The sequence below is a fragment of the Hippoglossus hippoglossus genome, chromosome 22, assembly GCF_009819705.1.
Source record: "Hippoglossus hippoglossus isolate fHipHip1 chromosome 22, fHipHip1.pri, whole genome shotgun sequence".
Taxonomy (NCBI): domain Eukaryota; kingdom Metazoa; phylum Chordata; class Actinopteri; order Pleuronectiformes; family Pleuronectidae; genus Hippoglossus; species Hippoglossus hippoglossus.
This window is the reverse complement of record NC_047172.1, coordinates 19,159,138-19,173,157: the sequence shown is the minus strand read 5'-3', so window position 1 is coordinate 19,173,157 and position 14,020 is coordinate 19,159,138. Positions and strand designations below refer to the sequence as shown.

General features: G+C 39.5%; 1 protein-coding gene across 1 annotated transcript in view; it reads left to right on the top strand.

Moving 5' to 3' along the window:
- The window catches only part of sntg2 (syntrophin, gamma 2), an 80,297-nt gene extending 66,277 nt beyond the window's left edge, over window positions 1–14,020 (top strand). Inside the window, exons 13-17 of the mRNA XM_034576768.1 lie at window positions 1,126–1,197; window positions 1,463–1,672; window positions 11,495–11,587; window positions 12,088–12,198; window positions 12,447–14,020. Coding sequence (XP_034432659.1) covers window positions 1,126–1,197; window positions 1,463–1,672; window positions 11,495–11,587; window positions 12,088–12,198; window positions 12,447–12,575 — 615 coding nt within the window. The 3' untranslated portion in view covers window positions 12,576–14,020. The remainder of the gene's footprint in view (window positions 1–1,125; window positions 1,198–1,462; window positions 1,673–11,494; window positions 11,588–12,087; window positions 12,199–12,446) is intronic.

The following is a 14,020-nucleotide window of genomic DNA, read 5'->3' as shown; positions in this document are numbered from 1 at the left end:
TCGGGGTGGAGGTTTAGATCTGAAAACCATGATAGTTTAGATGGCGACTGAAGAAGAACCTTGTGCTCTGATCATCTCCTCAGGAAATGAAATAAAACAACAGGTTTTCTCCTGTTTTATACATTAAGCATTTAACATAAACATCTCTAATATTCATAAAATTGTCAAAATTTGCAGTAAATTTGAATGTAACTTGACTATTAAGGTTATGTTACAGGGCTGAATTCTTCTAAATCTGTTATCACAAATATGAATATTTATCTATAAGGCCCCTATTGGTCGTTTACCCCCTTACATCACCTCACTACACTCATCGAACACACTCAATGACGCTCTGGAGGTGTCAACTGCTTTTACTGAGGTAAACTCCAGTCTGGTAAATCCAATCTTTCTCATGCACCTGCAAAATGGAATAACATACCTTTTTATCCTTAGGGCAATTTAATTCTGTAATTCCACCTAATTTTACCTCCAGCTGGTCTTAGTTGATTCATTTGGTTTAAATCAAATTGAATGCTCATGATATTTGGCAAATTCTACTGTTTCTTATTTGAGTTTTCTTGCCGTCCTGGAAGTTTTTGTTTCTTTTCTGTACTCGGCTGTATTGTAAATGAGTTCTCTACCTCAATTTATTCCTGAGGTAAAATAAAGAATGATAAATAGATCCTCATTCAAAGTATACAGCTAAAGGAAGGTTCCACATCGACCAAAGTACAAACAAAGTGCTACATACATACAACATGAAAACTGAACATTACTATGGAGGAGGGTGTGTCCTAAATATGTGATTGGTCTTTAAATTACTATTTTTCTCCTTGTGTTGTGGTTACAAGAGAAGTGAACTGAGTCTGTACATTTCTGTGCTTGTCGCAGCATTGAGAAACAGAAATCTTACTTTCTTGATGTAAATATTCTACCTACTCAGGTTTGGATAAAAAGGATAAATCAATTTTATACCCCGATACTGGCAGTTCTTTCAAACATTCACACAACTGAACTACAGTGCCTGCCTTAATTTCACCTGCTTTGGTATTGGCATAAGGAGGTGCTGCTAACAAGTGCAAAAAAGAGCTTGTTTTGATTCACTGCCTCTTCATCTCACACTCCTTCATGTTTATTTCTCAGATCAGTGCCGCTGACTGGGGACAAGCTGAAACAACGTATAACCTCTATGAGGTTCTTTTCAAGGTTCACAAGGTATGTTAAGAGCGGGGTGCTGTGATGTGCACAAGGGCTGTTCAAAATTTGATCACTGCAGTTTTCATCTCAGTATGGAGGGCTGTTCTCCCTCTTTTTTTACCAGATAAAATAGTGTGTCAGGGCGCCGACATAAAACAGACCTCTTAAGTTTTTTGTTAAAACTGAGAACTAAATAACTGACTTCATTAAAGAAATATTAAACAAGTGAAGAGACAGCAAGAACTTTTGTGCATCATGTAATAATGAAGGTTCTGTGTTGCAGCTGTGGTTGGCGGAGGACTGCTGGCTCCAGGCGAGGCTCTACTTGGGGCTGGAGCATTCACCTGAGCAGCAGGAAAACGAGTGTCTGAGCTTCAGCATTCTGGTCGGTCACGGCCAGAGCCACACCTTCAGGGTCGAGCTGGCCACCGACCTGGCTATCTGGGAGAAGTCCTTCCAAAGAGCTGTCTTCTTGGAAGTGCAGCGAATACGAGTGAGTTTTTCTACAACACTGTGTAATGGGGCAACATTTTCTGTTGGATTGACGGGGTTCCGGAAGCTCTCACAGCCCCTTTTCAAATGGCAGCGAGAAGCATTTGATGTTAAAATGAAGACCACAGCACTTTGTGTGCTTTCAGTATTGGTTTTAGAGCCAGAAGCCAGATAAGCACTGTCCTCAGCTTCAGATGACAGCTAATACGCATTCTGAAGAATACAAAGTCTCAAAGTAGAACATTATCAGTTTTGTATGCCAGAATCATTGTACAGAACTGCATTGGATTCCTGTTATTGTGTTCAGTCCTGCACAAAGGCATTAGATACAACACAAAACACAGACAAGCCTAGAGAAAATATGAAGTCACATAAGTATCAGAATTTAAAGCAACACAGCCGATGGTTTCAACTTGGCATACGTTTGTTTTCTAAAGATTCCTATTCGATAGAATTGTAAAACTAAACTTTTTATTCATTTTTAGCTGACATATAGGAATGTGTTCTAGTTTTGGTCAATATAACCTGACTCCTTCCTGTTGCACATCCAGTAAAATAGTCATGTGTCAACCAACAAAGTTTCCCATGATCATGCGGAGGTGCAGGCTGCTTAGTTCAGTCTGAAGCGTTCTGCACAGTAATCGAGATTTAATCAAACCCAAGAACTAAATCGATTATTAAACTGAAGCTTCTGTCAAATACATTGACCCCCATTTATTACAGCAAGACAGTTTCCCGTGTGAGTAGGGATTATGATTGATGATTGAATGATCAATCGAGTCTCGCTGCAGCTCTATTAGTGTTAAAGACTTTGAAGATACATTCTGTGTATTGGTCACTTTGGTTTTTAATCACTTCCATCCTTTCCTAACACTAATTTAATGCTTCAACAGTGAGCAGTGATTGCACTTGATGAGACATGTTTCCTGTTGACACATTGTGGTTTCTGGGCTGTTTGAAATTTGTTCTTATTAAGAAATTAATTGAATTTGAAATTGAAACATGGGCACTACTCTGTTTTCCATAAATGGTATTGTTACTTTAAAGGCATTTAGCACGAGTAACCTGACGAACGAGTCCTCACCTCAATGAGCCAATAAATTGCATCTTAAGCAAATATGTGTCGAGTGTAAAGGCGATCAGCTCCTGTGGAGAGTGCGTTGTTAAGCACTTCTCAGTAGCAGCTGTCTTGTGTCCGCCAAGAGGCTTAAACATGAACATTAACTGTAAAATGTACACGCAGAGGACGAGTCCAGGCCTTACTTTTCCAGTTTTTAGCGTCTTTGTGTTCGATTTGTGTTTAAATTTTTTATCACTTACCTCACTGTGCATCCATTTACTGTCCAGTCCACACAGGGCCAGCTGGATCCGCTTTGCCCCACTGTTCAATACGCCTGCTTCCATGTTATGATTGCTTGATACCTGTGTGTAATGCTTTATCATTTGTTATTTTTACCATCGTGCATTAGATTGCTCAAATACTCTGATGCAACTGACAGTACATGCTGCATCTTTCAGTGATTACAACTGGGAAATACGTCCATGTAATAGTAACAATAGTACAATATGTGATTCTTTTTTTTCTCCGTTGTGACTCACCAGGCGTTATGAATTGAGGAGGTAGGTTAACACAAGTGTAAATACTGCATGGAATACAGCAAAGTTGAGGGGCCGAGATATTAAATATTTAGTCACAGTAATATAATATATAATATATATGGGCAAGAAATATCTGCTGAAGTTTGTTGTTGGTTGTTTTATTAAGACTAGGAATAATTTAGTATTTTAGTGATTCAAAAACACTGAAGATCTTGAACATGTAGATGTTAATCCTGCTAGGCTCTGCCTGCCGCACCTCTACCAGTGCCTGTCTGGTTGGGTGCAAGGTCCTCAGGTGGGGACCACTATGCATAGATGTTTTGCCCCTTATCCTGGAACATCTCCTGGTGGCAGAGCAGTGAACAGGGACATCTCCCTGACTAAGCTAAGCTAAACTTTCTCAGGAGCTGCTGCCTCCTCAAATCTTGTCCTCCTTTTTAGCCATAGCCAGAAGCTGGTCTTCTCTGTTTCTTCTGAGAGCTCACTAGTGGGTGTGGTCCCTGTGGATTCTGAATAGTTCTCCTGTGTTTTTCCACTAATGCTCCTTAAAAAAGCAGAAAACTCAACATTAAAGTTTCAGGTTGTGAAGGTTGTCTTCAACAAAAACCAAGTCTGAATAACAGACCAACACACACCTCTATTTGATGAGGCCTTCAACAACACTGCTCCATTCTCTCCTTATTTCCTTCTCCATCTAACCAGTCTTACTAAACTGGGAGAAGGATGAACAGAGCTGGGAGAAGCACTGAGCACATATGCTTCTTTACATGAAGCACTATTGTAATCATTCATGGGTCTTATGTGTCAGTTCTAACATCGGCGTCTCATTGAGTTTTATAAGCCTCCCCCTACTCTTAATTACACAATAAATTCAGGAATTAAGAAAGTATGGCACATGTCAGGTCAGAGTTTTCATGAAATGGCCAGCGGCGCCTATTACAATTTTACTACATTCCCACCCTTTCACCCCTCAAGTGCAGCCAACCAACCATAAAGGCTGAAAATGCAGTGAAACCAGAGGGCTTTGGCGCTCAGGGCCCTTAAGTTGGAACATTTATTAATAGAACAATGCAGAGCACCTGTCACAAGATATTTGAATCACTAGAAAAGTAAAATACTTTCCAGGTCAGCATGGTAACCACATATAATTGAATGGCATCCTGTTCACCAGTTGTCCTGTAGTATGTGTGGGTATTACAGCAGAAAGCAGCATGGCTGACTCTGGCACGGGACACTGTCACTTTAGCTAAAACCATCAATCTAAAGGGGTTAGGGACCATGTATAATCCATTTATGTTCACAGGGCTCATGTGGTCACTCAGAGTTTAGAGTCTTAATTTCACTGAACTCAGTTACATTCGCTGTTGATTCTGCATGTTCTAATTCCCAAAGATTAAACATGGAGGGGATCTTTGAGTTTTATATACAATAATGACATGTTAATTAGTGCACAAGTCAGACTAACCATCTGATTACTGATATCTTTGCTGTTGAAAAATGTGAGTGTGTGATTTCCCTGGTGTGGTTCTGTTGATAAATCTCTGTTCTATCAATTAAACATTTGATTGGACCATCAACATCCCATGATGCATTTGTTATTGATGGGACTGGTACCCGTAGAACAGGGTTTTTTTCTCCCATCAGGGGACATCTTTTGCAAGCCATACTAAACAATTTAACACATATACCATACTAACGTCTCTACTGTGATGGCTAGCATTGCTTTTCTTTGGTGAAGCATCTGATGTCAGGTGGTAGTGATTTCTTGACGTGATACCAAACAAAAAATTGCTGTTGAGAGCAGTGCATCAACAGTGTATGAATAATGTGTCATAGAAAAAGTGCAGCATATAGAAGTGCTGTATGAATGGGTCGATGAAACTTGAGTGGTCCATAAGACTTGAAAAGTACCATATAAAATGCAGTCCATTTACCATAGCAGGCCAGACTGTAAAACAGGAATTATCTTGCTATGTTTGTCAGTGTTTTTCAATATCTCATACCATGTCAGTTTCCTCTGTGAAATATCTTCTAGGCAAAGACTTGTAATTGTACTTGATCTTTGTGCAGGGCCACAGTAGCAACAAGCTGAATGCTGAAACCTTCCACTTCTAATTTCATGTGCCAAGTTTGAGCTGAGTGGTGAACATATTGTGACATGATCAAAGTTGCAGATAATAGTTGTCAGAGAACACTTCTTCTTAAGGCCTTTACGGCTTGATGAAGTATTATCTCAGACACTGTTGTATGTGAAAGGATCGTCAATGGTTATAGAGTGTTGGGTGTTACAATGGATGATAAAATAACTTGGGAACCACCTATGGAATATACAAAGAGGAAAGTGAGAAAAAGTATTGCAGAACAGTACAAAGCAAATACCGTTTTAGTTGTTGCATCATTTGTTTTTTGAAGTTGTTAACTTATTCTGTCATATTTTCTTCATTGCTCAGAGGTGTGGGGCAAGACATTTAAAATTAATATTAAACTGATTTGTGTATTACAGAAAAGAGGAATGATTTTAATATATAAGTTCAAGGTAAGAGAACAGACTCTTTATCAAGTCACGTGTTGAAACTTAAATATTTAGTTGACTTAAAAATATTATTGGTTATGTGTAAATCCAGAAATGGACTGCAACCTGATAAATCTGTTTAAAACATAATATCACAAGGTGAGGATCATACAGGGAAATGTCATTTCACTAGATTACAGCAGATGTTGTCTCTGTTTATGGAGTGAAACTCTGTAATTCTCTATAATAGCTATTGATTCATGAATAATTGATTTGTGAAAAGAAAGGAAATCCAAAAAGTGTGGCCATCTATATATTTGTATAATATTATGTATATGAAAGTTGCAGGTATTATACAAGTGTTCTTCTTCCTGCTCCTGTTTTCCTGTTCATGGAATGTGGATAAGTGTATTGTTTTATTTTGTAAAATTGTATTTGGATTACCCTTAAATTAATTAAATAAACTAAACTAACAGATAAACTGGCATTAGACCAGGCTTCTGCACATAGGTCACACTGAAATGTCACTTACCAAGAGTTTGCCGTCTGTCTGTCTGTCTCTACATAGTTATGACCTTACTGATAAGGTAGATAGCCATAACAAAGAGCCTGCATCTCTATGCCTCATGGTCACTTCATCTCTCTTAGTGGGACAGAGATAATTAGGATCAACAACAGTAAGTATGTAATGTGAGGACATGTGGGTTGCACAGGACAGCAGGCAGAATCAGGAAGCATCACATTTAACTCGAAGTTGCTCTTGTCTCTTCTCTCTTCTCTCTTCTCTCTTCTCCGTGCATGATCATGAATAACCAACATGATTATTTATTTCATTATCATACATGAGAATAATGAGAATGTTAATGAAAGAGGAGTTGCCTGTGAATTGAATTTAGTCAGTGGCTCCACATTCACTTGTTAACTTGGCAGTGACCCTTAAGAAGCAGACCATTGATTAGACTGTACAGGTTTTGTCTGCTCTGTGCACCTTGTGTTACATGATGGATGGAACCAGTGCACAGTGATGATGAAGAGGTAGAGGAGTAAAGCTTTCACACTCAGAGTTAAAGGAAGAAAGTCAAGGAACTTGTTGTATATATTTGTTTATGTATGTTAATCTATACCCGGATCTCATGCAGCCAACAAAAAATGCGTGGACAGAAGTGTTAGTGACATTTTATCCCAGCACAAAAACAAGAGTGAATGACATAAATGAAGAATGTGCAAGTTTCCTTCTGTCTTTTTTTACAACAATATCAAGCAAGTCCTGATGCAGAGCTCCTGCTGCACGAGGCAACATTAGCTTCAAAGGGGAATAATAATAAGCAGAGCTGTTTGATGCTGGAGTCACACAGTTAGCTTTTAGCCAGCTAATCGTGCTGCATCCACCCAGGATGTGAGATCAATGTCAACTGTCAAGCTGCAAGTGACGTAAAGGACAGTTTTGAAATCTAGCCTCACTGACATACGTCTAAAACACTGTCATCTGACGTCAAACTTGAATGTGGTTTAATCTGATTGAGCAGTGTTTGGATTTCCGACTCCGATGTACGGCAAATCGGACTTCTGGATCTGTAAATATAGATGATGGATAGAACTAACATACCACAGTGAAGTGGATATTTAATGAGGATTGTCTCCAATTGACTATGGAGTTCAGAGTCATGGACAGTTGTCCCCCCCATCAGATTAAAGCAAAGAAGATGAAATGTGATAATGTAGCATTTTTTCACGCTTTAATGATGCAAATGTGGGTCACCATCATTTGGGAACACAGTGAAAATGATGAAGGATTTCAGTTTGCCTGTGATTCTCTGTTCTCCAGCCAATTAGGCGAGCCTCCTGTGGCTTCTGAGTAGCACTGAGCACAGTCCAACGTCTGCTGACCTGCAAACTGACTGGATGTGTGTGTGTGTTACATAAATACTGCTGATGGGGTGCAAGCAGGGGGTATAACAGGATAAAATTGTGCAGCCTGCAATTTACCTCTCTGAATTTTTTGGAATCTTTTTAGGAGATGATGAAAGCCAACATGACTTTGATGGTCACAGCAAGACATCAAGTTTTGTCAAACATCAATTTTGCGGAGTCACACTGGCTTAAAGGTTCAGTGTGTAGAATCTTGTGAAATCTAGTGGTGAAGTTGCATGTTGCAGCTGAATCCCCCCCCCCCCCCCCCCCCCCACCCCCCCCCCCCCCCCCCCCCCCCCCCCCCCCCCCCCCCCCTTTCAAACATGAAAGAGAACCTGAAAGAGAAGCCTTCAGTTGTCATAAAATATTAAAGGTGTTAAGTTTGTTCAGTTTGGACGACTGTAAAAAGGAGAGGACCCACTCCCGATGTAAATATAGTAAATAAGTATTTAAATATAAGGGGCCAATTTTTGCGTAAAGAAAACAACAATTGGTACAATTTAGATGATTACACACTAGTGAAAAAATCACTAGGATTATTTTAAATAACATTTCTGCCAATAGATCCCTTTCACCTAAATCTACACTGAACCTGAAAGTGAAAAACAAACAACAAATTGTGATTTTCTCCTCTTCCGTCAGTCAATATCTAAGAAAACAACTTAGTCCCCTGAGTTTTTAGTTTTCCTTCATGCTGGATAATGTGTTTGTTATATGACGACTACAGAGTAAAGATTCTCGCTGTGTCGTGGCAGAGACATGACTTTGTCGATAAATCACTGTCTGCTCTTTAGGACGTGCAGAATCAAAGCATTTGTGACTGACTTCCAGGAAAAAGAATGCAAACAAACATGGCGTCCAAACAGTGTGTATAATACTGGCTGTGTTGAAAAGCCTAAAAACCTTAAATCCATTCCACATTGTCACACAAACAATCATTCCATCCGACATCATTCCTCTTTCATTTCGTCATGTTTGACATTTGTGCATGGCTTCATCTCTTCCGCTGTCAACTCTTCTCCTATTGATCAACGTCATAGAGATGACTAAACGTGTCAGGAAAGATGGAGTTACATGGGGTTACATGGTCTATCTGTTAGGATGCCGTGAGTGGCCCCTGATGCGTAAAATTATTTATTGTCTTACCCAATGTCCATTTAAAGTTTTCGAACACACCACAAACCCCATGTCTTCTGGGGCAGATTATACTTGCGGCTGGTATTGTTTACCAGCATTTTTTGTCTTGGGCAAAAATGATCCTCCTCCTTTTACCCTCTGAGCAACCAGGAGAACAGACCTGCTGGGCAGATGACAGGCTGAGCTGTGGTGGGTTTCATCGCATTTCATCCAGTCGCTGATGAAATATCTCTAAACCAACGTGATGGCTTGACCAACAGAAATGAAATAATATGAAACCGATTTTTAGCTCAGCTACATTAATCCAGTTATTATGACAAAGCATTTAATTGTTATGCTGCAACTTTCACATAGCAAGTCCACACCTGCCCGGCCTAAACAGGCGTGATCTGCACTAATTGTTTAAAACTAAACAGGCCGGGCTGGTGAGGACTTGCTATGTGATAACGCTGATAACCTGCACTTCATCATGCCATTAATAGGAATACATGAATCTGATAAGATATACAGTTATTGAATATTTGTGAACCACATACAGACAAAGATTTCTGGAATTAGTAGATGAGATGCGGTCAATGGCTTTGGAGAACAATAGTCCCTATCAACATTTCTGAACACCAGGTGAAACTTGGCATCCAATGGTTGAAGGTGTGGCCTTGCCGCAGTGATGAATGCAGGGTGTGTTCAGTAACATTGCTGTTGGGTGAGGTTACGTGTGTGTCGGAAAACGCTTGACTGCACAAACCCCACTGAGGAATTGGATTTCAAAGTATATCTCTTCAGGTCTTAAATCACAGCCTCCTACTTTAACTTTCTCCTCGCCCTTTATCTCTCTTTTACCTAAGTGCAGCACCACACTCTCTTACCTGTCCTCTGTTTTATTTAATCCCTCACACAGGCTCTTCCTTCTGTCAGACTTGGCTAAGGAGATTTTCTTTTCTAAAAAAACATTTCATGTTGCATTACATGTTGCTAATTCCCACAGAAAAAATCCCTTGCAATTAGTGAAGTGTAGTCACTGCTCACCATGTCACAACACAGCCGTGCATGTGGTGACAGCGAGAACTTAGCAGCTGGCCTGCCACTGTGTTTTTTCATCCGTGTCACAGCTGAATTCATGACGCTGCTGAAGACAGGCGGGTGGAAGCCTGAGTAAAAGGACTGCACAGTCCCATGCCATATTCGCCGCACACTGCACTCTATAATTAAAATCACCAAGTCCCCTCAGTGTTCTCGAGTGAAAGGAAAAAACAAAATGGAAATTCAACAAACAGAGAATCTGAATGCCCCTCTTACATTTGTATTCAAATTGAATGGACAACAGAAAAAGGAAAACATGTGGCAAGAAAAGCACTCTGAGGGATATTGCTCCATAGAGAGCAGGACGCTCACACATCAGTGCTTTCAAAAGACCAGTGAAAAGAATTGTGAGCCATGCGCCTGTTTGTGTGGCAGTAAAAGATTTATGGTTTCCAAAATGGATTTCCTCTGTCATGTGTCCTGACATTATCAGGAACCTGCACAGGATTCTGCTGTTCGCCAGCAGCTCATGCAGGACAAAGGATCAGATTTGCTCTTGTTATCAAGATCTTCCGAGCCTGACGGGTCCAACTAGCACTTTAACTTAAGCTCTCCACATATATCTATATATATATATACTATATATATATAGGATCAAATAACAAGCAGAAAGTACAGTTAGAACAGTCAGTCATTCTGTTTGTATGAGGATTCATGACACAATGATTCATACACCAATTTTTTTTTACACTGGGAGCTGATTTAGACTATTACATTACTATAAGATTGTTTGCCTTCCACACAATGAGTTGACCTATTACCACTTGTTATTGATACTCACATAATCCCACTTTATGTAATATGGGTGGTAGCAGAAACACTTTCTGACTGATTGTTATAATTACTGTAACAATGGCCAGACATGTATAATAATCTTGTTAATGATAACATCAGCAATGATTACAGCAGCAGTTTATAATAGCAGTAATGACAATAAAATATTCATAATACAGAGAGCGAAGTAGTCAGCATTTAGCATGTTGTTAATTCGGCTATTGTACGCACTAACCTTTATGACTTTAGTGCATAGTCTGGATGGAAAAAGTGAATCAACCTATTCACTTGATTTATTTGGTTGTCACTGTAATACCATTATGGCATTACTACCAGCAAAATGTACGTTCGATTTTCATTTTGTGCATCCGTGCAAAATATTGTTTATCTCTTTGGTTTAAAAAAATCTGTATTGTCCTGCATTGCAGTGAAAATTAATTTTACATAGAAACTTTGAACTTTAAAAGCTGGTGCAACTGGACATTTCAACGTGAGTTTTATTATCATTCTACAAGTAAGTCCTGAATGGTCATAGCCTGGTTTTCAGTGAAATATGGTGCATCCCTGCATATCTTTCTAACAGTGGACATTTTGGACTGATTGACAGCTGATGATTATGACTGCATTTCTCTCATGCCATGTAGACTCTGCTTCTTCTTTGTGACCTCACTGACATAATGTAAAGTGTTTCTTCAGTCTCCATATAGATTGCTGTGGTCGTGGAAGCTCACAATGAGAACTGCACCACAGTATAACATTACAAAAATGTATAAGTCAGCATATTCATGGTTATCAATTGTCTTTCAACAGTCCAAAAGCTACACGTGCAGCAGCCAGGGGAATGTGCTGTGCTTCACCATAGACTTTGGATCGGGCTTCACCTGCTCAGAAGGCTCTTCAAAGGTGAAGTATTACTGAGTTCATCATTCTTCTTGCCATTCTGGCTCTGCGCTGTTCCCTCTCTGCACTTTGACGTTTTTATTCCCGTTATTGACTGCCATGTTCTCGTTCTCATTCACTTAGGCTACCATTGTGTTTGAAAATAGATTTGAAATAACTCCGAAATATCTGCATTTCCACGAAAGATACACAGATAGTGTTTAAAATGTCTCTCTCAGATGACGAGCTATTGGTTATATAGGTACATTGTGAGGTTATTTTAGCAGCGATGGTAAGTGTTGAGTCAGCCTTGCAGTGGAGAAATTGTATTTTCTTTGAATCAGAACAGCACTTGTTTCCAAGCACTATGCTCTATTGTTATAAATGATATGTTTCCTCAAAGCACGGTTGAACATTAAAGTGTCACTTCTTGATCATGCAGATCTGTAGTAAGACATGGTATGTAAATGTACTCATTACTGAAATCCCTGTGCTGCTGTGTTGTATAATCCCATCCCTTGTAGAGCGTGATGTGGCGATATAAGTTCTCTCAACTTAAAGGCTCCTCTGATGATGGGAAAACCAGGGTAAAACTCCTTTTCAAGAATGCTGAGAGCAAGCAGATAGAAATGAAGGTAATGCAGTTGTTTTATTTTCAGTTTAAAGATATAAAGTTACATGTTGAATTTTAGTCATGTTTTTTTGCACTGGTTACTCAATGATACCGGTGAATTAGTATGTATAGTGAGGAGCCTTACCTCTAAGGTGTTTGTTGATTAAAACATGCCTAGTTTTCTCATGATTTTAAAGATTTTGCATTTTTAACAATAACACCTCATATCAATTGCCTCATTTCTGTGTCCTTGACTTTTTCTTCCGACAGGAACTGGAGTTTGCTAATCTGACAGCTGTCCTTCACTGCATACATTCTTTTATCGCTGCCAAAGTTGCCTCCATGGACCCTCTCTTTATGTGCAGTCAAAGCTTCCCCGGAAATTACATGAACAGTTAAGAACTCATCGTCATGTGCACCCGAGGCAGTATTTTATGCACAGAGCCAGCTGATATGTATATCTTGTTCTTGCTATTTTTGTATGAACTCCTGATAAACAAATGTTTGTAAAAGATAGTAGAATAGATAATGTATGAAAAATGGTTGGAGGAAGATGTTGTTTAATTTTTTTCATTATCAATTGAATTTCTGCGCAAAAAAGTTGTTCCTTTCAATACATATGAACACCGATTCTGATTGCAGGGGTCTAATCTGGCACCAGTGACCAAACGGTGTGAAACTGCCAAACAATTGACAGCATGACACAGATTTCCAGATACATCAACTGTTACTGTGATTAGCAGAAAATCTTGTGAGAAATTACTTTTTCTCTGACTACATGAATCTGATGCTGGTTAACTATGACAAAAAGGTTCACATCTGCCTCAGACTCTTTCCTTTCAATTCACTACAGAGCTGTAATGAAACACGTTTCTTTGTTCCCAGCTCCTCTGCTTCACTTACTTTTCTTTTGTCTGTGAAGAGGGAGAGAAAATAACACAAACACTTCACAATATAATGCAGTACAATTATCCTCCAAATAACTGATCACTCAGACGAAACACACAAATCTTCACAGAGTGTACTGTTGGACTACTTATTGTTTTATGGAACTGTGAAATGGTCAATACATGTTTATGAGCATCACAAAATGTATAGTCCAACAATATTTCTCTTGTCTCGTCTAAAGAAGCACTAACAATTATTTAATCTGGATTTATTTGTTATGGCAGCAAACAGGAAGTAATCTTGCTTAGCCAGCAGAAGTTCATGGTATGCATGATCTCGCACAAGCTGGTTAAAGCTAGGGTGGTAATCCTGCAAAAGTTAGCAAGAGCAGACCACACTGTGAAAAAATGCAACAGATACATCCCAACCCCTCCCATCAGCCCTCTCGTCAAAGCTACGCCCCCAAAACACATGAACGCACACTGCATGACAACCGCTAGAAGACGAATTTTCTGTGACTTGCTTGCAAATTTCCGGCTATCATCTCTGCTTCAGCGGTGTGTGTCTCGCTGACTAAAGACTTCGGCCATATGCAGTGAGAGATCGGGCAGGGTGCGTGCCAGCAGTTAGTGAGCCAGTACGACAGCCAATCATTTCATTCAGTCTCTCTTGCGAGGGCCGCAGTCACCAGCTTTTTTTACTTTTGTTTTTAGACTTTATTTATTGATGGCTATTAGTCTTTTAAGCTATTTAGTATTCAACAAATAAGGTATAAAGTGTGTAAGAAACAACTTACCAACCCTACCTTTAACACAGTGTGTGCTGCCAGTACACCGTGAAAAACCAGATCCCCAGCTGGTGAGTAATGACAGTAGATTGTTGGCCAAACTAGAAGACACAGGAGGCAGCACTTCACATGAAGTCTTTCCCTCACTTCACCAAAAAGAATGGACTCC